The 24,535-nt window shown below is 35.6% G+C and overlaps 1 protein-coding gene across 1 annotated transcript; it reads left to right on the top strand.

The window, feature by feature from the left end:
- Positions 1 to 13,340: 13,340 nt before the first annotated feature.
- LOC115921337 lies at positions 13,341 to 22,836 on the top strand. Its single transcript, XM_030978718.1, has 4 exons — positions 13,341 to 13,441; positions 17,703 to 17,992; positions 19,337 to 21,012; positions 22,642 to 22,836. The coding sequence occupies exons 1-4, from the start codon at positions 13,350 to 13,352 to the stop codon at positions 22,834 to 22,836; spliced, it is 2,253 nt and encodes a 750-aa protein (XP_030834578.1). The 5' UTR covers positions 13,341 to 13,349.
- The last annotated feature ends 1,699 nt before the right edge of the window (positions 22,837 to 24,535 follow it).

The raw sequence follows: 24,535 nt of genomic DNA, 5'->3' as shown, positions 1-24,535 counted from the left end.
TACTATTACCAGTCTCTTTTTTATGTAACAGATTATATCATGCTTTGTATGGTTTTGAATAAAATGAACTGAACTGAGTCTCGGCCCCCTGGACCTCACGCCAATTAGTGTCCTGCCAGTGTCACAAAGGTATCAAAATATACTCATCTGACAGTAATTTATTATCCCAAACCCCTGAGCTTCCAAGGGCTCCGCCCCCTGGACCAAACGCCAATTCGTGACCTGCCAGTGTCACCTTTAAGGTATAAAATATGCTCATCTGATGATAATAAAACCCCTGGACCCAACACCAATTTGTGTCCTGCCAGTGTCACAAATAAGGTACAAAAATATGCTCATCTGACCGTTATTTATTGCCTCAAACCCCTGAGCTTACGGAGCTCCGCCCCTTGGACCCCACGCCAATTCGTGACCTGCCAGTGTCACAAATAAGGTATAAAAGTATGCTCATCCGACGATAATTTGATGTATAAAACCCCTCAGCTTCTGAGGTCTCCGCCCCCCTGGGAAAAAAACCCGTTAATTTTACCTGATAATATGATCTGCTTGTTAACTTTAATATTTATCATCAGGCTATTAAAAGTATACTTCTTCAAACAAAATACAACTTTTGATACGAGGAATGCAGTGATGAAGGTATCGCAGTAGGAAGTAGAGGCTAGATTCGGTCGGTCACACCGAATCCCGACCGTCGCCAGCGGGTCCCGGTTTCGCTTTTTGGAAGCCGATGCTCCGATAAAAATAATTAAATATATAAGATATTGCAGTATTGCACACCACAAAAATTAATCCATCTTAAAACTCTTAAGTATTTAATTTTTACCAATATGTTTTTCATACTCTAGCTCATCCTGAATCAATCCGAACTGCCAATATAAATATGGGTTGCAAAGCAATTCACTGTTCGCGGCATGCATGGGGTTGTTACCATGCGCAGCTGCGCAGCTAGCAAGCAAGCTAGCTACTGGTCGGGTCTCGACAGGATGAATAAATTAGGTTTAAAAAAACATTAATGTTGGAATTATAAAACGGCTTTCTAAAAAATTCTTCTTTACAACATACCGATCGAATATATTTTTAACACAAAATAAATATTTCCCACCTATTTTAAACACTGCATGCTTTTTTAATAGCTGAAAATAACTTAAAGTTGATATTCTAAGCAAATAAATGTCCCTTAATTTGGTACCTACGGCAAGCATATGTTATTTATAAGTCTTTCAATTACATAGCATATCACCAAAAAAATCTGGCTACTCGAAATCCTTAATTAAAATGTCGAAAATATCCGCCTCTCTTTGCGTAGAAAATCAGTCACGGCGCTGGTCTACTATATATGACATCACGTCCGGGAAAGAGTATATTCACGTACCCGGATGTTCCATAGCTAACATGTGCAGAGTGATACGATTTTCTGCTTATTTTTGTTTCAAAGGCTGAAAAGTCTAATAAATCATAATTCTATGTACAATTCTTTACCTTCCCCTAGTACTTCATAGTATTAAAGGTATTACAAAGTTTTGGTAAAAATATTTAATTCATCTGAAACTCTTTGATGTTATAACAAGATGCAATAGGAATATCTTTAACCAATCTCCACCGCTGAAATACTTTTTTTTTTTTTAGTGAATTAAACAGTAATTAATAAATCAATTATTAGTTCCAAGCTGCCTGTATTTAAACCGGCTCATGATGTTGTATACTAGCGCCATCTACTGTTGTAAATGGTTCATGGTATAATCGATATTGAAACACTGTGTTACGTTCGGCGCAAGCCACATGGACAGAAGACAAACAGCAATTTTGACACCGCGCTGACCCCGCTCCACGGCGGGGAAGCGACTGTATTCGAATGGCTTCGGTCCATGTTCTTTTTTATAGCTCCATGGTACCAGCATCTGTGTGCGTTTGTGTGAGAGCAAGTACCGTTCAGGATTGTATCGCACAAATCAAGGGAGTTATAATCTCCTTGCAGAGTGAGTTTGACCATAAACCTATGGTTTGACGTACCCGTAAACCCTCCTCCGCAACCGTCTCAATCTAGTCTCAGCTTCGACTGATCAGTCTTTTTGATATACATTTATAACAGACAATTTCAAGTAGGCCTACGGGATACATGAAGTCTTATCATTTTTTCCAATTGTTATGTCCGTGAAATGCATTCAGAAAAGAATATCAGAAAGAAAGCAATTTGAAAATGAATGACCACATAATCGTTCAGATAAACATGAAAGAAATACAATAAATATGTCTATCCAGATACCGCTCTCTCTCTCTATCTCTCTCTGTCCCCCCCCCCCCCCTCCCCCTCTCTCTTTCCTACAGAAGTTCGATGTAATGTTCATCATATACCCTTGGAAGTTTCGAAAAAAAATCATTTTCACCACATGGACCCTCTCTCTCTCTCTCTCCGAAATATAGACCCAGGCTCTCTCTGTCACTCTCTCTCTCTCTCTTGTTCCCTCTTTCCCTTCCTCTCGCACCCTCTCGATCTCCCTCTCTTCGCCTGTGCTCCTCTGCACTGCATGTTTGACTTGTTTTCTTTCATCCTCATCTACATTATAACCCCATCAAAAAACTATGGTCCTATCACGTGAATGAAAACTTCTATCGTCTTTGTGATTATTATTATCTTTGTCATATATTTATATGATCCTCATTTACATACACCCCAACAATGGTCCTATCGCGTGAATGAAAACTTCTATCGTTTTTACGATTATTATTATCCTTGCCAAACGTACTGTATTATCATATTCATTTACATGAACCACAACCAATTATGGTCCTATTACGCGAATGAGAACTTCTATCGTTTTTGTGATAATTATTATCTTTGTCATATAATTATATCACCCTCATTTACATAACCCCGACAAAAAAAATATGGTCCTATAACGCGAATGAGAACTTCTATCGTCTTTATGATTAGTATTATCCTTGTCATAAAATCCAACCAAAAACTACAGTCCTATCACGTGAATGAGAACTTCTATCTTCTTTGTGATTATTATTATTCTTGTCATATCACCCTCATTTACATAACCCCGACAAAAGAAATATGGTCCTATCACATGAATGAGAACTTCTATCGTTTTTGTGATAATTATTATCTTTGTCATATATATTTATATCACCCTCATTTACATAACCCCGACAAAAAAATATGGTCATATCACGCGAATGAGAACTTCTATCGTCTTTATGATTATTATTATCCTTGTCATAAAATCCAACCAAAAACTACTGTCCTATCACGTGAATGAGAACTTCTATCGTCTTTGTGATTATTATTATTCTTGTCATATATTTATATCACCCTCATTTACATAACTCCGACAAAAGAAATATGGTCCTATCACGCGAATGAGAACTTCTATCTTCTTTGTGATTATTATTATTCTTGTCATTTATATCACCCTCATTTACATAACCCCGACAAAAGAAATATGGTCCTATCACATGAATGAGAACTTCTATCGTTTTTGTGATAATTATTATCTTTGTCATATATATTTATATCACCCTCATTTACATAACCCCGACAAAAAAATATGGTCATATCACGCGAATGAGAACTTCTATCGTCTTTATGATTATTATTATCCTTGTCATAAAATCCAACCAAAAACTACTGTCCTATCACGTGAATGAGAACTTCTATCGTCTTTGTGATTATTATTATTCTTGTCATATATTTATATCATCCTCATTTACATAACCCCGACAAAAGAAATATGGTCCTATCACGCGAATGAAAACTTCTATCGTCTTTGTGATTATTAATATCCTTGTCATAAAATCCAACCAAAAACTACTGTCCAATCACGTGAATGAGAACTTCTATCTTTTTTGTGATAATTATTATCTTTGTCATATATATTTATATCCCCCTAATTTACATAACTCCGACAAAAAGAAATATGGTCCTATCACACGAATGAGAACTTCTATCGTCTTTGTGATTATTATTATTCTTGTCATATACTCTACCCCAAAAACTAGTGTCCTATCACGTGAATAATAAGTTCTCTCGCATTCGTGATAATTATTATCTTTGTAATATATATTTATATCACCCTCATTTACATAACCCCGACAAAAAAATATGGTCATATCACGCGAATGAGAACTTCTATCGTCTTTATGATTATTATTATCCTTGTCATAAAATCCAACCAAAAACTACTGTCCTATCACGTGAATGAGAACTTCTATCGTCTTTGTGATTATTATTATTCTTGTCATATATTTATATCATCCTCATTTACATAACCCCGGCCGGCAAAAGAAATATGGTCCTATCACGCGAATGAGAACTTCTATCGTCTTTGTGATTATTATTATCCTTGTCATATTACTCCAACCAAAAACTACTGTCCTATCACGTGAATAACAAGTTCTCTCGCATTCGTGATAATTATTATCTTTGTCATACATTTATATTACCCTAATTTACATAACGCTGACAAAAAGAAATATGGTGCACTCCTATCACACGAATAAGAACTTCTATCGTCTTTGTGATTATTATTATTCTTGTCATATACTCCACCCAAAAACTAGTGTCCTATCACGTGAATAATAAGTTCTCTCGCATTCGTGATAATTATTATCTTTGTAATATTTTTATATCACCCTCATTTACATAACCCCGACAAAAGAAATATGGTCCTATCACGCGAATGAGAACTATATCGTCTTTGTGATTATTATTATCCTTGTCATAAAATCCAACCAAAAACTACTGTCCTATCACGTGAATGAGAACTTCTATCGTCTTTGTGATTATTATTATTCTTGTCATATATTTATATCACCCTCATTTACATAACCCCGACAAAAGAAATATGGTCCTATCACGCGAATGAGAACTTCTATCGTCTTTGTGATTATTATTATCCTTGTCATAAAATCCAACCAAAAACTACTGTCCTATCACGTGAATGAGAACTTCTATCTTCTTTTTGATTATTATTTTTCTTGTCATAATATCACCCTCATTTACATAACCCCGACAAAAGAAATATGGTCCTATCACATGAATGAGAACTTCTAACGTCTTTATGATTAGTATTATCCTTGTCATAAAATCCAACCAAAAACTACTGTCCAATCACGTGAATGAGAACTTCTATCGTTTTTGTGATAATTATTATCTTTGTCATATACTCCACCCCAAAACTACTGTCCTATCACGCGAATAATAAGTTCTCTCGCATTCGTGATAATTATTATCTTTGTAATATTTTTACATCACCCTCATTTACATAACCCCGACAAAAGAAATATGGTCCTATCACATGAATGAGAACTTCTATCGTTTTTGTGATAATTATTATCTTTGTCATATATATTTATATCACCCTCATTTACATAACCCCGACAAAAAAATATGGTCATATCACGCGAATGAGAACTTCTATCGTCTTTATGATTATTATTATCCTTGTCATAAAATCCAACCAAAAACTACTGTCCTATCACGTGAATGAGAACTTCTATCGTCTTTGTGATTATTATTATTCTTGTCATATATTTATATCATCCTCATTTACATAACCCCGACAAAAGAAATATGGTCCTATCACGCGAATGAAAACTTCTATCGTCTTTGTGATTATTAATATCCTTGTCATAAAATCCAACCAAAAACTACTGTCCAATCACGTGAATGAGAACTTCTATCTTTTTTGTGATAATTATTATCTTTGTCATATATATTTATATCCCCCTATCTTACATAACTCCGACAAAAAGAAATATGGTCCTATCACACGAATGAGAACTTCTATCGTCTTTGTGATTATTATTATTCTTGTCATATACTCTACCCCAAAACTAATGTCCTATCAGGTGAATCATAAGTTCTCTCGCATTCGTGATAATTATTATCTTTGTAATATTTTTACATCACCCTCATTTACATAACCCCGGCCGGCAAAAGAAATATGGTCCTATCACGCGCATGAGAACTTCTATCGTCTTTGTGATTATTATTATCCTTGTCATATTACTCCAACCAAAAACTACTGTCCTATCACGTGAATAACAAGTTCTCTCGCATTCGTGATAATTATTATCTTTGTCATACATTTATATTACCCTAATTTACATAACGCTGACAAAAAGAAATATGGTGCACTCCTATCACACGAATAAGAACTTCTATCGTCTTTGTGATTATTATTATTCTTGTCATATACTCCACCCAAAAACTAGTGTCCTATCACGTGAATAATAAGTTCTCTCGCATTCGTGATAATTATTATCTTTGTAATATTTTTATATCACCCTCATTTACATAACCCCGACAAAAGAAATATGGTCCTATCACGGAATGAGAACTATATCGTCTTTGTGATGTCATAAAATCCAACCAAAAACTACTGTCCTATCACGTGAATGAGAACTTCTATCGTCTTTGTGATTATTATTATTCTTGTCATATATTTATATCACCCTCATTTACATAACCCCGACAAAAGAAATATGGTCCTATCACACGAATGAGAACTTCTATCGTCTTTGTGATTATTTTTATCCTTGTCATAAAATCCAACCAAAAACTACTGTCCTATCACGTGAATGAGAACTTCTATCTTCTTTTTGATTATTATTTTTCTTGTCATAATATCACCCTCATTTACATAACCCCGACAAAAGAAATATGGTCCTATCACATGAATGAGAACTTCTAACGTCTTTATGATTAGTATTATCCTTGTCATAAAATCCAACCAAAAACTACTGTCCAATCACGTGAATGAGAACTTCTATCGTTTTTGTGATAATTATTATCTTTGTCATATACTCCACCCCAAAACTACTGTCCTATCACGCGAATAATAAGTTCTCTCGCATTCGTGATAATTATTATCTTTGTAATATTTTTACATCACCCTCATTTACATAACCCCGACAAAAGAAATATGGTCCTATCACATGAATGAGAACTTCTATCGTTTTTGTGATAATTATTATCTTTGTCATATATATTTATATCACCCTCATTTACATAACCCCGACAAAAAAATATGGTCATATCACGCGAATGAGAACTTCTATCGTCTTTATGATTATTATTATCCTTGTCATAAAATCCAACCAAAAACTACTGTCCTATCACGTGAATGAGAACTTCTATCGTCTTTGTGATTATTATTATTCTTGTCATATATTTATATCATCCTCATTTACATAACCCCGACAAAAGAAATATGGTCCTATCACGCGAATGAAAACTTCTATCGTCTTTGTGATTATTAATATCCTTGTCATAAAATCCAACCAAAAACTACTGTCCAATCACGTGAATGAGAACTTCTATCTTTTTTGTGATAATTATTATCTTTGTCATATATATTTATATCCCCCTATCTTACATAACTCCGACAAAAAGAAATATGGTCCTATCACACGAATGAGAACTTCTATCGTCTTTGTGATTATTATTATTCTTGTCATATACTCTACCCCAAAACTAATGTCCTATCAGGTGAATCATAAGTTCTCTCGCATTCGTGATAATTATTATCTTTGTAATATTTTTACATCACCCTCATTTACATAACCCCGGCCGGCAAAAGAAATATGGTCCTATCACGCGCATGAGAACTTCTATCGTCTTTGTGATTATTATTATCCTTGTCATATTACTCCAACCAAAAACTACTGTCCTATCACGTGAATAACAAGTTCTCTCGCATTCGTGATAATTATTATCTTTGTCATACATTTATATTACCCTAATTTACATAACGCTGACAAAAAGAAATATGGTGCACTCCTATCACACGAATAAGAACTTCTATCGTCTTTGTGATTATTATTATTCTTGTCATATACTCCACCCAAAAACTAGTGTCCTATCACGTGAATAATAAGTTCTCTCGCATTCGTGATAATTATTATCTTTGTAATATTTTTATATCACCCTCATTTACATAACCCCGACAAAAGAAATATGGTCCTATCACGCGAATGAGAACTATATCGTCTTTGTGATGTCATAAAATCCAACCAAAAACTACTGTCCTATCACGTGAATGAGAACTTCTATCGTCTTTGTGATTATTATTATTCTTGTCATATATTTATATCACCCTCATTTACATAACCCCGACAAAAGAAATATGGTCCTATCACACGAATGAGAACTTCTATCGTCTTTGTGATTATTTTTATCCTTGTCATAAAATCCAACCAAAAACTACTGTCCTATCACGTGAATGAGAACTTCTATCTTCTTTTTGATTATTATTTTTCTTGTCATAATATCACCCTCATTTACATAACCCCGACAAAAGAAATATGGTCCTATCACATGAATGAGAACTTCTAACGTCTTTATGATTAGTATTATCCTTGTCATAAAATCCAACCAAAAACTACTGTCCAATCACGTGAATGAGAACTTCTATCGTTTTTGTGATAATTATTATCTTTGTCATATACTCCACCCCAAAACTACTGTCCTATCACGCGAATAATAAGTTCTCTCGCATTCGTGATAATTATTATCTTTGTAATATTTTTACATCACCCTCATTTACATAACCCCGACAAAAGAAATATGGTCCTATCACGCGAATGAGAACTTCTATCGTCTTTGTGATTATTATTATCCTTGTCATAAACTCCAACCAAAAACTATACTGTCCTATCACGCGAATGAGAACTTCTATCGTCTCTGTGATTATTATTATTCTTGTCATATACTCCACCCAAAAACTAGTGTCCTATCACGTGAATAATAAGTTCTCTCGCATTCGTGATAATTATTATCTTTGTAATATATTTATATCACCCTCATTTACATAACCCCGACAAAAGAAATATGGTCCTATCACGCGAATGAGAACTTCTATCGTCTTTGTGATTATTATTATCCTTGTCATAAACTCCAACCAAAAACTATACTGTCCTATCACGCGAATGAGAACTTCTATCGTCTTTATGATTAGTATTATCCTTGTCATAAAATCCAACCAAAAACTACTGTCCTATCACGTGAATAAGAAGTTCTCTCGCATTTGTGATAATTATTATCTTTGTCATATATTTATATCACCCTCATTTACATAACCCCGTCAAAAGAAATATGGTCCTATCACGCAAATGAGAACTCTTATCGTCTTTGTGATTATTATTATTGTTGTCATAAACTCCAACCAAAAATTACTGTCCTATCACGTGAATGAGAACTTCTCTCGTTATTGTGATTATTATTATCTTTGTCATATATTTATATCATCCTCATCTATAACCCTAAACAAAAATAATATGGTCCTATATCACGCGAATGAGAACTTCTAGAGAGAGAGAGAGAAAGTTGGAGCGAAAGAAAGATGAAGGGTTGATATCATTGACCTACTATGGTGATAGTAAGTGAGAGAGAGACAGTCATCAGACAGACGGACACAGACCGACAGAGAGAGAGACTAACAAGTGATATGGATATAGAAATATGATAGAGAAGGGGATGAACGAGGTGATGCGATGAGAGGGAGAGAGAGAGACACTCAGACAGATATATATATACAATATACATCAAAAGAGAATGGTATGGGGTAGAGAAATAAAGAGAGAGGGAAAGAAAATGGGAGAAATAAAGATAGCGAGAGAGAGAAGAGAGAGAGAGAGAGAGAGAAAGGAGAGAAGGGATAGAGAGGGATACAAAAGAGAGATACAAAAGAGAGAGGGGGAGATGAGAGTGATATAGAAGCGACAGAGAGAGTGAGAGAGAGAATTTCAAGGGAAGGAGTTACTACATGTAGTAACTCCTTGGTTATAACATGGACCTGGTTGGGGGGCGAAGGATATAATTCAATTATACGGAAAGAGAGAGATTAGCCCAAACCATAGCCCAAACACGTGTAGCAATTACTGACCTCTACCAGAGGTCATTTAGCAGGATAAACAAAACGTACTCGTAAACTTACTAAGGGATGATCTAAAAATAAGAATGTGCAGTATACACATGATCGACTGTTCGGGAAAACGTCAAGTCAACCTTATTATTGATTAATCTTCGTTTGTAAGATTAAACGTATCTTCCTTATTTTTAATAAAGAAATGCAAAATAAATAATGTTACGTTCTCTCTATAAATGATTACCCAAACTGTCCCTGTACAACGACTTTGGGGAGTATTTTGAGATCATCCCTAAAAAAAAATGTGCTAGGAAATTCTTCGGGCCAATCCGGCACATAGACTAATATACGTACACACGTAACATGTACTATACGTAGGCCTAATACATGCACAGGGATGCCAGATCATGTCACCACGACCACTTGACTGACTTGACCAAAATACAGGCAATGTGTGCGTTCGTTCACAGATCTGACGAACAACAATATTATCAAAGTCGAGCCATAACAAATGCATTTCAAAGTTGAAAACACAGAAACGATTAAGAGAGGGAAATGGAAAAATGAGTTGAAGAGAACAACACAGAATATTCCGGCCCGCACAGGAAATACATAGACTAACGTAAGTACAATAAGATGGCGGCGGTCCGATCGATTATAAAAATTTATATAGCGATTACAGTGTACAGACAAGTGTTTTTTTCTTCAAATTTGGGAGACAGTATAAAAATCTTACACTAAGGCAACTCGACTTTAAAATAATTATCTTTATGATTATATATATTGTTTAAGTCTGGTAATATGATTTGGTGTCAAAACATGTTAATTACTACACTTTGACAATAGTGCTATATATGTGTTATGCTGTTCAGATGACATGTAAATTTTCGAACTGAGAGGGAGCTATACCAAATTTACCGGGAGTACCGGTAAATTTTTTTATTTTTTAAAATTTTAATTACTCCAAATCAAAAGCTTTTTAGAGCCCAATTTTTTTAGAGTTGGGTGTTCTAACACTATGTTTCACAATAGTAATGCAAATTTTAAATTTCATGATCCAATCCTGATGAAATATTCCCAAAACTTTGTAATACCTTTAATATCAATTCCCCTTTTAAAAATTATGACATATACATGCCAACGATGTGCTATTAGTCGATATTTTCACCATGTAATTTTTGTTTTGGTGTTGAAATCGGCCCAGGCACGGAGTGAACAGTAGCTGTCTACCCATGCACAGTTCATTACCATACAGCGATCTCCCGATGGTTTCTTCTTCCTTTTCCCCATGTCTTTCGCCTTCCTTGGCCCTGAAGATCCTTCATCTACCAATTCTGACACCGGTAGTCAGGAGCAAGTCTTTGTTAGTTGTTTTTCTTAGCTGGGCAACGTCGCTTTCATTATCTTGCAATTGCCGATAAACATATAACTAGCGCACGTACGTTCCATCACAAGCAAGCAGCGCCTAGAGCAGCGGCTTGGTCTTACCTCCCGATTCTGCTCGCTTCACGAACGTTCATGCAAGAGCCGCATCACTAGCCAAAATATTATAGAGGAAGCGCGCTTGCATGATCTCGTTCAAGTTTGATATTTTACAACATAAAATGTTTAACTGGTACTGTAGGCCTATCCTTTTTTGAGGCAGTCACACTCATCTATGATAAGTGCTATCATAGTTCTAGACCTATTCGTTTTACAAAACTGCTCCTGTATCTTATCTGATGACAAGATAATGCATCCGCCTATTCATACGTGCACGATTTAACCTTGTTTCCTAAGCTGTAAACTCGTTTTAAATCTCTACCAAATAGGTGAATATGAGGATATAAAAAGAAATCAGCGACTGGAAAATGTTGCTTCGTTATTCTTCATTCAAATGAAAACAGAAAATCCATCAAATATACTCCTTAACAAGTACAAATCTAAGCTCTGACTAGATAGCATTTACGAAGGGATATCACTGCCATTCACTCTCACTGAGCCCATGAGTCCCGTTCGTGACGTCACGGATAGAGGCCCGACTCTACATGCACTTCCGGGTTTCAGACAGTTTGGTAGAGTTTACTCGCATAAAATCTAAACTTGTTTTTGTCAGTTGGACACCATTTAGTGTTATTCTGGGGGTTAAAAGCTTTCTATTGATGTAATTATCTCAATATTTTGGATTGTCTTAGAGTATCAACTTTAATAATCATAAAAAGTTTCGATACTGATAGCTGTTGCAAGGCAAGTTCGGACTAGTCACGGAAGGAATGTGCAATACACTTCATTAGCTGTTATGCGTCACTGTTACCGTCACCGTCACTCACTTTCCTTAGTCCAGACTGCTGCTTCTATCTTATGCATGCTCCACCGAGATCTCTGCATACGATGCAGTACATGATGACCCTTATTTCGCGCTGTGAAAGAAACTCGGCCGCCCCGATTGACAACTACCAAAACAATTCAAAAAATCATCGTTATCTGCCCAATTACTGTATTTCTCGAATATGAACCCTGCGAGGCACAGCTTCTTGGCTGGTCCCAGCAATTCTTCCTAAGGGCGGGTTTCAGGAGGCGGGGGCAACACAATTTATGGCGTCGAAAACCCCCCAAATTGTTCACTATTATTAGATAGATATATATAGAGAATTGAAATCCTCTAAAGCAGGCCTTCTCAACTGGCGGCGCGCGCGCCACTTGTGGCGCTTGCGGTCAGTCGGAGTGGCGCGCGAATGTTGCAACAACAAAACAAAAAACAGAAAGAAAGAAAATATATATTTTAGAATCAAATACTCAGCTAAATCAAGAAGTTGCAGTCGAATTTGGTCCCAAAATGCCTGCTTAACAAACATAAAGAAAGGGGAATTTATTGTTTTTTACCATTTTATACGAATCTAAACCTAAGGTCTGAACAACAATTAGCTTACGATGGGATACCAATTTTAACATTGCCAATCTCTGGAAACATCTTCTTTTTTTTAAAAACTTTATTTTGACATTTCCTATGTTTATTGCACACAAAACACTACATATAAATATACCTCCAGTGTAATTGTACCCAGGAATTGAACTAATTTTGTCACATCAATATGAAATTATGATTGATTATATTGTGGAATGAACTGGTGCTAAAAGTGCCCCATTAGGGCCTTTAGAAAGCCCTAAATCCACCAGCTTTAGGGGGCTCTGCCCCCTGCTACCCCCGTTAGGGCTTCGCCCCTGGACCCAAACCATTTTCGGCTCGGTCGCTACGCTCCCTTGCAGCACAGTCAACCATACAGGGAGGGTGGCACTTCAACTACAAATTCTTTTCGTTTTGGCACTTCTAATAAACTAGTTGAGAAGGCCTGCTCTAAAGGATCTTCAATCCATCTGCTTTATGTACGTAATGTAGATATTTCTGAATAATATTTTCAGGCACTGTTGCCCACGATGTCATCACCATTTTCCAGAGGGCTACATTTCTGTCGAGTTCGAAGGACATCTTACACCATGGGTGGATTCTGCTTTCTCTACCTGCTCCTGATCCTCTTGATGAGATCTGGTGATGTTGAAACCAATCCAGGTCCTAACACTGCAGAAAGGTATGCATACTGGCTTACTTCGAGTCATTGGGTCATCGCGTCCGGTCGGGTGGTTGCGTTACACGACCTTGCATTGAATTGAATTGAATTGAATTTTTTTTTTTTTTGAATTGATATCTTTATTTATACACGGTTAAAAAAGCCCAAACAGTTACAAGACTGATTTCCATTGGGGCCGTGTGGCACAATGTAAATACATCGAATTAACATAAAAATGATAATGGTACATCAATGACATATTTAAAACAAACAATAAATAATCAAGATAAATATCTAACAATATAACGATAGAATAGTACTGCCGAAAAAGTATATGTATATTGATAACAATAATCATGAGTGTCCAAACAAGAGTACTGTAAATATAATTCAAATTAAAATAGGTAATACAAATTGTTACTAGTGCATATAAACTGCCAGAAATGATGTATTAAAAAAAAAAAATATTAAAAAAAAAAATCAAATGTGGCTGGTCAAGATACTGCATTATTACAATTAAGGATATGATTACAATTTTATTTTATTTAAGTCAGTAAAAAAACACTTAAAAGTGAATTAGAATAACAAGCACAGCAGATAAAAGATATATTATTTAATCATTTTCGGATAAAATGAAATGAAATTATATTACATCATATGGAAATTTAAAAATACCTGAGCAGATGCATACACAACAATATAAATTCAAACAACACAAAAATGGACACATCAAAAATAAAAAGGAAACATTCGAAAGTTCATAGACATATTTGAGCATAGTATATTGTATATTATTATAAATTTGTTATTCTTTTGAGACCTGTTGTGAAACTGTATTTGGTTTGTGCAGCTTGCACTTCGTGTGGTAGTGAGTTCCATAGGCAAGCGCCTCTGTACACAAATGTGCGTTTGGTACTATCCGTTTTAGGCTGGATTGTCTTAATACATAGATTGCCACTTCTCGTATTATGTGGTCTTTCTCTGAACGAAAATTTATCAATTAAATAAGAAGGAGCTTTTTTATTAAGTATATTGAAAGTCATTAAAGCGATATTTTCCTTCCTTTTCTGTTCAAGCGTATCCCATCCAAGTTTATTAAGGTTGTAGCTTCCCGATGAATCCCAAGGGGTATCATTTATTATTCGAGCTGCCCGATTTTGAAGTTTCTGGAGATCATTTTGAAGGCACTTTCCACAGTTTCCCCATATTACATCACAATAGGAGAGGTGGGATAAAATCAATGCATTATATACTAATTTCAATGTATCTTTACCAACAATATTACGTATTGATTTTAACATATACAATCCACTACTACATTTCTTTTGTACAGATTTAATATGGTCTGTCCATGATAAAGTTTCATCCACAATCACTCCCAAATGTTTGCATGTAGTAACTCTTTTCAGAGGGGTTCCATCTATGTTAATATTCAAATTTGTATTACGTGCTAGTTTAAGACGATTTTTGTTCCTAGTACAATGTATTCTGTTTTATTTATATTTAAACTTAACTTATTGACATCAAGCCATTTTTTCACATTTACTAAATCTTCGTTTACTTTGTTTTCCAGTTCAGAAAAGTCATTACTAGCATAATATAAAATAGTGTCATCAGCATACATATTTATTTTACAATTTTTTAGTACTAAGGGTAAATCGTTGATGTGCATAATAAAGAGAAGAGGTCCAAGGATGGACCCTTGTGGAATTCCAGATTGAATAGGTAAAAACTCAGATGATATACCATGGACTGTGGTTTTTTGGTATCTCTCATACAGATAACTTGTGAACCAATTAAGTGTGTGTTGTCCAATACCATAATATTTTAATTTTTCAATTAGTAAATCAAAATCAACTGTGTCGAAGGCTTTCTTCAAATCTATCATTACAGAGCACACCACTTTGCCTTGTTCGAAGCTTTTCAGCCATTCATCTGTCGAATTCAGCAATGCAGTGGCTGTTGAGTGCAGTGGCCGGAAGCCAGATTGATATACATTGATTAGATTATTACTATTCAGATAGTCATATAACTGATCGAACACTACCCGTTCTAGTACTTTCGAAAGTATTGGCAGTATCGATATCGGTCTAAAATTTGTGGGTTCATTTGTTCCACCTTTATGTAAAGCACTTACTCTTGCCTTTTTCCATTCGATAGGGACACATCCAGTAGTAATAGAGGTATTTATAACATGTGCATAAAACAAAAGATCATGTGAAGATGCACGTTCAGGATGCGATCTTAAGTAGATTTACTGAAAGGTTTTCACAAAGTGTCACGTAATTTGGACCAGACCATTTGAAGATGAGAACGATTTGTTTCACAAACATATCCCCTGACATTTCATAAATAAATGGCATGTTAATTTTCACAAAAGGCCGGGTAACGCTACAACCTGACCCGACATGATGACCCGATGATTCAAAGTAAGCTAGCCTTTATACGAGTAACCTTTGTGGGTTAACAATAGAGTTCAGTTCTGGTCACGCGATTGCATTGCAAAAGAAACAGCTAACTAGTGTGGAAGTGATTCCAAAGGTTGATCATGCATGTAGCGCAACAGTATTGGTATATACTGTTTTGTTTTGGAGTCGTCAAAATTATTATTTGGCCCAGTCTTGCTAAAAGTCACATGAACTGGACACAGAAATGTGTATATATGACTACACAAACATGTGTCGTGAAAGTGTGGTCCACATCAAATTATTTGTCATATTTTGAGTATGAGGGCATTTGAAGAGCCATCTTTTTCAAGGAACTTTTTTCTATGATACTCTTCCACACCAACATAAACAGAATGAAAAGGCTCACAAATTATTTACACCTTTCCCAGAACTCGACTTTCTCTTTGTATGTGACACTTTAAGTTATCATGTGAATACAAAATATGCATATAGACTATGCAATGATGCAGATAATTATCATGATGATGAAGGTAATAATAATAATAATAATAATAATAATAAATAATAAAAATAGTAGTAGTAGTACTTATAGTAGTACTAGCAGTAGTAGTAGTAGTAGTAGTAGTAGTAGTAGTAGTAGTATAGTAGTAGTAGAAGTTGTAGTATATTAGTAGAATCAAATAGTAATAATAATGATAGTATGTATAGTCAAACCTGTCTATAGCGACCGCCTAAGGGTAACACAAAAAGTGATCGTTGTAGACAGGTTGGCGTTGGCCGCAATTTTAAGCCGATCGATAAATCTAACAATGCAAGTTTCTTTCCCGGTGCTTAAAAATTAAATAAACAAAGAGTGGTACGGTTTTTAGTCAAAATAAAAATACTAAATGATTTAACATATTTTTATTTCTTGAAATTGTCCAGCATATCAAACTATATTTGAAATGAATAGAATGAACGAGCCTGAATAATTAACTGACAGACAGCGCGCCGCCCACTCGCCTCTCACAGGCGATTTGAGATTGAGATTGAAAAGGTTTTATTGATTGCACTTCGCAGCCAGATGGCTGAATTATGAACAATTTACATTGGCAATGAATACATACAAATGTGGTTGAAAAGTATAATATACAGTATATAACAAAATTCATAACAAAGTTCATAACTAATATGACTAAGGCAATAACAGGCAAATTAATTCACGTTTAAAATATATTTTGTGAGGTGACACAAGAGTAGGTCAAAGGATGAGCAAGCAGGCCCTTTGCTCTTCAATACACGCTCTCATTCCTATACACGCTCCTATTCTCACTCCTGTACCTTGGACACTCTCATAAACCCTCACATTTACACTCTTATACACACTCCAATTCACACTCCCATACACTAGCTAAAGGTCTACTCGCTCATCCCTGGACCTCTCGTGTCAAGCAGTGTCGGGTATTTAAAAAAAAATAAACAGGCCAGTGCGAAAACTAGTGAGGCATCGATCGCGAAGTTCATGAGAATGCCGCTGTATTGCTAAGTATTCAATAGGCGATTATCATTATTATTAATATTAGAACTAGTAGTAATCTTTTTCTTATTGATATTATCATTACTATCTAACCATAATTGTATGTACTGCCAGATTCTGCTTTAGGCAGAATGATTACCTTTGCGAGAACAATACCGCACTCACCTGTAATTTGGGGCAGTATGTTTCAAATGTTAATATCACAGGCAATATATATTCTGATATCCCCAGCTTGTTAAATTGCACGCTCGAGCACGTAATGCAAATTGTTGAGTGTCACATAAAAGCTTGTCAGCCAATAGGATGCTCTCCAACTAAAATACTATCATACCCAATTGATTTATTGTTCATTTTACAGTACTGTCAGTGAAATGGAGTTCCTGAAGCTGGCCCAGGATATCGATCCATCTTACTACTACAATGTAGGGATATCTCTAGGGTTCTCCCATGCTCAGCTTAAGGCAAACCTGATTGAGAATTCGAAGAACTTCAAAGATGCCTTTATGGATGTCTTTATGAAATGGAATGTCAAGCAGCAACCTCCACACTCAAACAAACGACAGCTTTTGGCAGACAAACTACAAGAGATTGACTTGGGTGGCCTATCAGACGGATTACTTGATGGACCTCCATTTCCAAAGATCACAGGTAAACAGACTCTAAGTATTGCTACACCAGAAGACATAGAAAACCATTCATAAAAGCGAAGTCAATTTTTACCATTTAGATAGTGATCGTGCTCTGTGTTCTAAACATTTGCCTCTGTTTACAGAAGTGTCCAATTTCATCAGGCCCCATGCATGTTTTAAAAATTTACTAATTAAACTTTAATAATCTTAGATATTTTCTGGACCCCAAAATAGTACAAGCACTTTGAGTGACAGCAGCATTTAATGTGTGTCAGCTTTCTTTATGTGCACATGTTCTACAAACAAATTATATTATTTCGGGTCATTCCATAATGATAACTGTAATTATGCATCTGCTCACGGAATTTAATGTAGGACAAAATATGTTTTCGGGTTGTATGTCCATTCATCCTACGTGTTTGCTATTGCGATATCTTAAGAACCACTTGAGGTATGAAATTCACACTTGTTGATAATATGTATCACCATAAGAAGATAATCTTCGATTAGATTTGGGTGTAAGTGGGTCATAGAGGTAAACTTAAGAAATTACAGGTTTTAGCCTCATGATATGTCAAGAACCATTTGAGGTATGAACTTCAAACTTGGTGTTATCATGCATCACCAAAGCAAGATGAAGTGATTATATTTCGGGATAGGAAGGTCAAAGGCCAAAGGCCATGAGGGTCAAAAAAAAATTCAGAGTTTTAGCCCCATTATTGCAATGTCTCAAGAATGGTTTGAGCCATGTGGTGTTGGTATGCATCCCCATATTGAGACAAACTGATTATATTTGGGTTAACTTAAGAGGGTCAATTACTAACTACATATGGTTTGCGTCACCATAGGGAGAAAAGTGATCAGATGTTGATTTTTTAGGTCAAAGGTCAAGGGTTGGAAAGGTATTTCAATCAACATGTAATTATATACATATACATGTAGAGAGAGAGGCTTTTTGCTCTCATTGTAATATTAAGAGATTGATTCTAGCCCTGATCTTAACTGAATTTAGGCAGAGGAATACTGGAGACGCTATCACATTTGTCTTGTTTTTTCCTTCAAAATAAGATGTGTGATTGTCAGGGAAACTCTGTATTGCTGAAATGTCGTAGGAAAAATTATGCCATTGATATTCATCTACTAGTTCCTGAATACAATAATTACTCAGATTTTAAATGTCCTTAAAATTGAATGTAGTCATATAAATTCAGACAAACGTGTAGGACTCCTTGAGTACATGCACCTAGTCGTACATTGTAGGTCACACTATTAGCCTCGGGCCTTTTCAACCATTTCAGATGTACATATGATCAAACTATGTTTATCTATACCAAGCGAATGTGGATTATCTATTAATTTTTAGGAGGGCCATCAAGACCGTCAGAATCACAGTCCAAACAACTTTCTCCTGAACTGGTTGAGCAGTGTGCAAATGATTTCAAGTTCAATTACAGGTCAACTCTCTGTAAGATCAGAGCTGATCCTCTCAAGCCTTCTTCACTTGTGGGTTTTGAAAAACTACACACAAATCTTGTATTGGAAGAAGAGGATGGAACTGGCAAGCAAATAATAGATTACAACAATTTTATTGATCTCAAAGTCAATGGAGAGTTCCCCAAGCGGATCTTGGTTCAGGGAGAGGCAGGGGCTGGAAAAACTACATTTTGTGCTAAGATTGCCTGGGACTGGATTGAAGGGAGGCATTTCAGTCACTTTGTGTGGGTCTTGATCGTTCCTCTACGTAAATTTAAGCAACACACTATTGGCGAGATTGCAAAGTCTTATCTGGCCAAAAACAATCCAGCAAAGGTTTCTCAGATAACTGAGTATATCCGGTCAAATCCTAACAAGGTATTTATCGCATTAGATGGGCTAGACGAATTAAGTGGCAAATTCATGAAGACAAAATCTTGCGAATCACAACCTTCTTATCATATGCAACCTCAGCCATCACAGCAAAGTGTCACCCTCTCAGAGGCATGTCGAAGCTCATCTGAGACTGATGACATTGGACTTGAAGATATTCTTTGTTCAGATCAACTTGCCTCTTGCCCAGTCTTGGTGACCACTCGCCCATGGAGAGCAGTAGAGATTAGATCAGATGGTGATCTAATGAAGCTCTACACATTCATTCATGTTGAGGGTTTCAACAGAGAGAATTTGTCAGTTTACATTCACAAATACTTTCCAAAGGATGAGGATAAAGCAAATCGGCTTATCCAGTTCATCAGTGAGAATGATGTCATATCTGAAAACATGGCCCACTTTCCTATATATGTAGCCATGTTGTGTCTTATGTGGAAAGAACGTGACAAGCAAAAACTAAAGGAAATGAAATCATTGAAAACCTTTTCTCAGATTTTCAAAGAAATGATTGCCTTTCTAAAAGAACATTATGCTCAGAAAGAGGTGAATAAAGTAGGCAGCTCGTCACTTATTGCCTATTTGAAAGATATTGAGGAGCTCCTTGGACCTATTGCCAAACAGGCCCTCAATGGTCTGCTAGAAAATACATTGGTTTTCGGTGAAGATGATTTCGAAGTATGCCCAGAATCCAAGGACACTGCTTGCAGGGTCGGGATTTTGTCTCAGGAGGACAGAATTACTGCTGACACGGATACACATGAGAGGAATTCTCATGTGCAATTGCCAGTTTTCTTCCCTCACAAACTGTTTCAGGAGTACATGGCTGGAGTCCATCTTGCTTCCCTATATGAGTCAGATCGTGATGAATTCAACAGGCTGATTGATCAAATAGTGCTGCCAAAGGAGGAGGAGTTTAAGTATCTCCTGTACTTCACTGTGTCACAGAACAAAAGTATTGCAACCTATGTAATTAACTCTATGCTTCAAGAACTATCGGTAAAGGCTTCTAAGATAGAGATAGATTTCATTGTTGATGTAGCTTTTGAGAGTCAGGACCCAGATGTTGCAGCCTTGGTGAAGGACAGGGTTTCTTCATTGAATATTGAGGTGGCCATATCCCCATACACGACAGCACACACTGTAGCTGGTTATGCTTTCATTGGACCACATGTGGTAAGTTTAATCATAGTTTGATAAACATGATAGTTCAACCATTTTGGTACAAGTTCTTACTTTTATACCTTTTGCACTTTTCTTACAGTACAACAGTATACTTATGGCAGGGTGCATCTCGACTAGCACATGTGCTTTTATTTTCCCCTTTTTACCAACCAGTAGTTTCTGTTCTCAGTATATAAATATCATTGTAGAAATGTATTACTGCATTGCTGTTGGAAAAGAACTCAAATCAAAGAGGTTTGAACAGTAATAATTTGGAAACTAGAACTGCAATCGTAGAATGAAATGCATGCATTGATGCCCATATTTCTATTTTTAAGCAGATGAATGATCCTATGTACACACGCTCGGCAAGGCACATGTCATTACGCACGTATGGTTTTCCATATAATTTGGCGTATACGACCTTGTATGCTAACATACTAATACGTGACGCATATAGTGCAGGGTATGAAATGGCATCTAAAACGTCCCGCTTGACAGATTTTCAAAATGAGACAATGAGATGCCCTGAGTTTGGCCCCCAGAATATACTTGCAAAATTCCAAGATAAAAAATAAATAAAAAAGGGGACAAAATCAATCTGAAAATTGATGTTATAGCCAATGTTACAGTTGGGCAGAAACCCTGCGTAATCTGATTTGTGCCCTGTTACAATTTCGATTTACTCAAAATTTTCTGAGTGGACATACATGTATACTGTTTATGGTATCATTTGAAGCCGCATTTCATTACAGTCATTTTGACCCCATTGTCATCCATGCTATTAGCGTGGATGACAATTAAATGTACTAGAAGCATGTCACACATTGTAATGTTATGCATAGCAAATTGAGCATTTTTTTACAATAACCTTGTAATGATCAACGTCAAGAAATGTTATCAAACTTGGCAGGCAGTTGTGAAGAAGGTTGATACACATGTCTGCTATAAAGTTTCATAGACCTAGTACGGTTTTTGAGAGCAATTTCTCGCGCAGTCGGTCAATAGTGAGGTGCATCTGTTTTCTTTCTTTCTTTTTCTTTTTTTTTTTTTTACTGAAAAAGGGATATCTTGAAGTATCTAAACCCGAATATGACATAGCTATTGCCACATAAACACATCCATTTTCAAAACTTTAGAGGGTGCTATTCATATCATAAGTAACCATTGATCTGTGAAATTCGGCCGAAACGTGGGCAATATATGCAAAGATAAAGATGCTGTAAAAAATTTGGACCGAATGGAATTGATATGTCAAAGTTATGGCAATTTGTCTTTTTCATTGGTCAATATTTAAAGAATTTCATCAATTCTTGAAAGAGTTGGTTTTGGAGTTAAATTTAGAGTATGAAGATGGCATTTTGAGGAGCCTTTTGTATGACAAAGATAAAAAAAAACACTTTTGCACTATCTAGAGTAACTTGTTAGAAGTCTGTAGCATCTAGGATAGTGGAGGTAGGTAGGCCAAAAGAAAGGTATATGAAAACAGAGATGTGTAAATGCTGCCCTCTTACTCTCTGTAGTACGTTCTAGCAGCATATCTAGGGCAACCTCTCATGTAGGTAACACATCTATGTCTAACATCCAAGTGAACATCTATATTCTGCATTAAACCAGTAATCACTTTTTCATTTTATCCAGGTTGAACTCGGTAGAGAGAGAGATTGTGGACCTACCATGTCACTTGATGTGGCAGACATAATATCATGCTCCATGCCATCCTTGAAGAAAGCTTCTCTATCAGGTGCATTCCATCAGTGTTTTTTTGAAACACTTGCAAGGAAAGAAAGAGAATCAAAGGTGAGCAGTTCATCCACAATTGTGATGCATGTATGAGTGACTAATTTAATTTCATCCCATTACCCCCTCTTCCCTTTTCTAATCTACATTTTACTTTTCTTTAATTCTTTTAAATGTCTCATATATGCTGGTTCTTTTGACAGAAGGATCAATGGTCTTTTCACACTTTTCACAGGCGGCAGCAGTGTTAACAAAAGCATTTAAGTGTGAATGCTAACCGTGGAAACCTTGAGGGTGGGCGGGGAGCACCATGTAAACAGTTGTATGCTTGTACAACCTGAATGCTCTAAAAGAAACTCACATGTAGGAAGATCGCAACATACTTAAAGGGGAAGTCAACCCTGATATTAAGTTTGTTTTAATAAAAGCAGAAAAATAAGAGAAACAAATAAATGAAAGTTTGAGCAATATCTGATTAAAGATACAAAAGTTGTTACAAGGAAGTTTTGAAGCAAGAATTAAAGAAATTATTTATCGAATGATTATTTCTAGAAGTGGAATGGACTAAGTGCACCCTTGTAAAAAAGTACCATGGCAACCATGGTTCTTTGTCCAAATTACCATCCACCATTCGAACCATGGTAAACATGGTATCGAACAATGAAATTACCATAGTTTGATACCATGTTATTAAGTTTGTTTTAATAAAAGCAGAAAAATAAGAGAAACAAAAATAATTGAAAGTTTGAGCAATATCTGATTAACGATACAAAAGTTGTTACAAGGAAGTTTTGAAGCAAGAATTAAAAGAATTATTTATCGAATGAAGTGGAGTGGACTAAGTGCCCTTATAAAAAAGTACCATGGCAACCATGATTCTTTGTCCAAATTACCATCCACCATTCGAACAATGGTATCAAACAATGAAATTACCTTGGTTCGAATGGTGGATGGTGATTTTTTTAATTTTTTTAAATATATATAATAGCTTTAAACAGAGCGAATTTATTTTCCATTTCTTTTTCACATAATATAAACAATAACAAACAATAATAAACGTAATGGTATAACAGAAATAAGCATTGAAATATCTTTGACATTGTTTTTTAGTCATTGTAATGCAAAATGATTTAATCACAAGAATTGAAAAAAACGAACCTACTTGAAAGCAAAGCTTGTTAGATGTAGGTTCGCACAATAATAATTATACTTTATACATTTGTAACTTAATTTAAAAAAAATTACGGAATCAAAAAAACATGACAGACAATAGAAAAACAAACAATTAACGAGACAAAAACAAATCAGAAACATTAGCAGAATGACAAGATGATGATGATAAATGAAGACTATAGGAATGAGAGAGTAAAAAACAGAAGAGGGGGAAGACATGCAGGAAGATAAAAAAGAAGACAGAGAGAGGGGGTTGAGGGAGACAGAGAAAGAGACAGAGAGGAAGAGGGGAACTACTTATTCTGATTCGTTTGCAACAAAAAGTGCTTGACGGCATTTTTGAAACCACTTAATAAGGGCTTTTCTTGTAATGTGCCAGGAAGGGCATTCCAATATTTTGGGCCAATGAAAGTGAAAATCCTGCTGGAAAATTGCGTTCTTGTCTTTGGTAGGTGATAACATTTTGCTTTTCTCGTGGGGTAACTATAAAATTCAGTATTTTTGTTCAACATATTTGAGAGAACTTGTGGCAATTCATTTTTTCTAGTGTATACATAAATATACCCAAGTTGTAGAAAAATAAGTCATGAATCTTCAAAACATTATTTGCGTGAGAGAGTTC

This window comes from Strongylocentrotus purpuratus, unplaced genomic scaffold (genome assembly GCF_000002235.5).
Source record: "Strongylocentrotus purpuratus isolate Spur 01 unplaced genomic scaffold, Spur_5.0 spur5_scaffold_1, whole genome shotgun sequence".
Classification (NCBI taxonomy): Eukaryota; Metazoa; Echinodermata; class Echinoidea; order Camarodonta; family Strongylocentrotidae; genus Strongylocentrotus; species Strongylocentrotus purpuratus.
This window is presented reverse-complemented; position numbering and strand designations above follow the sequence as displayed.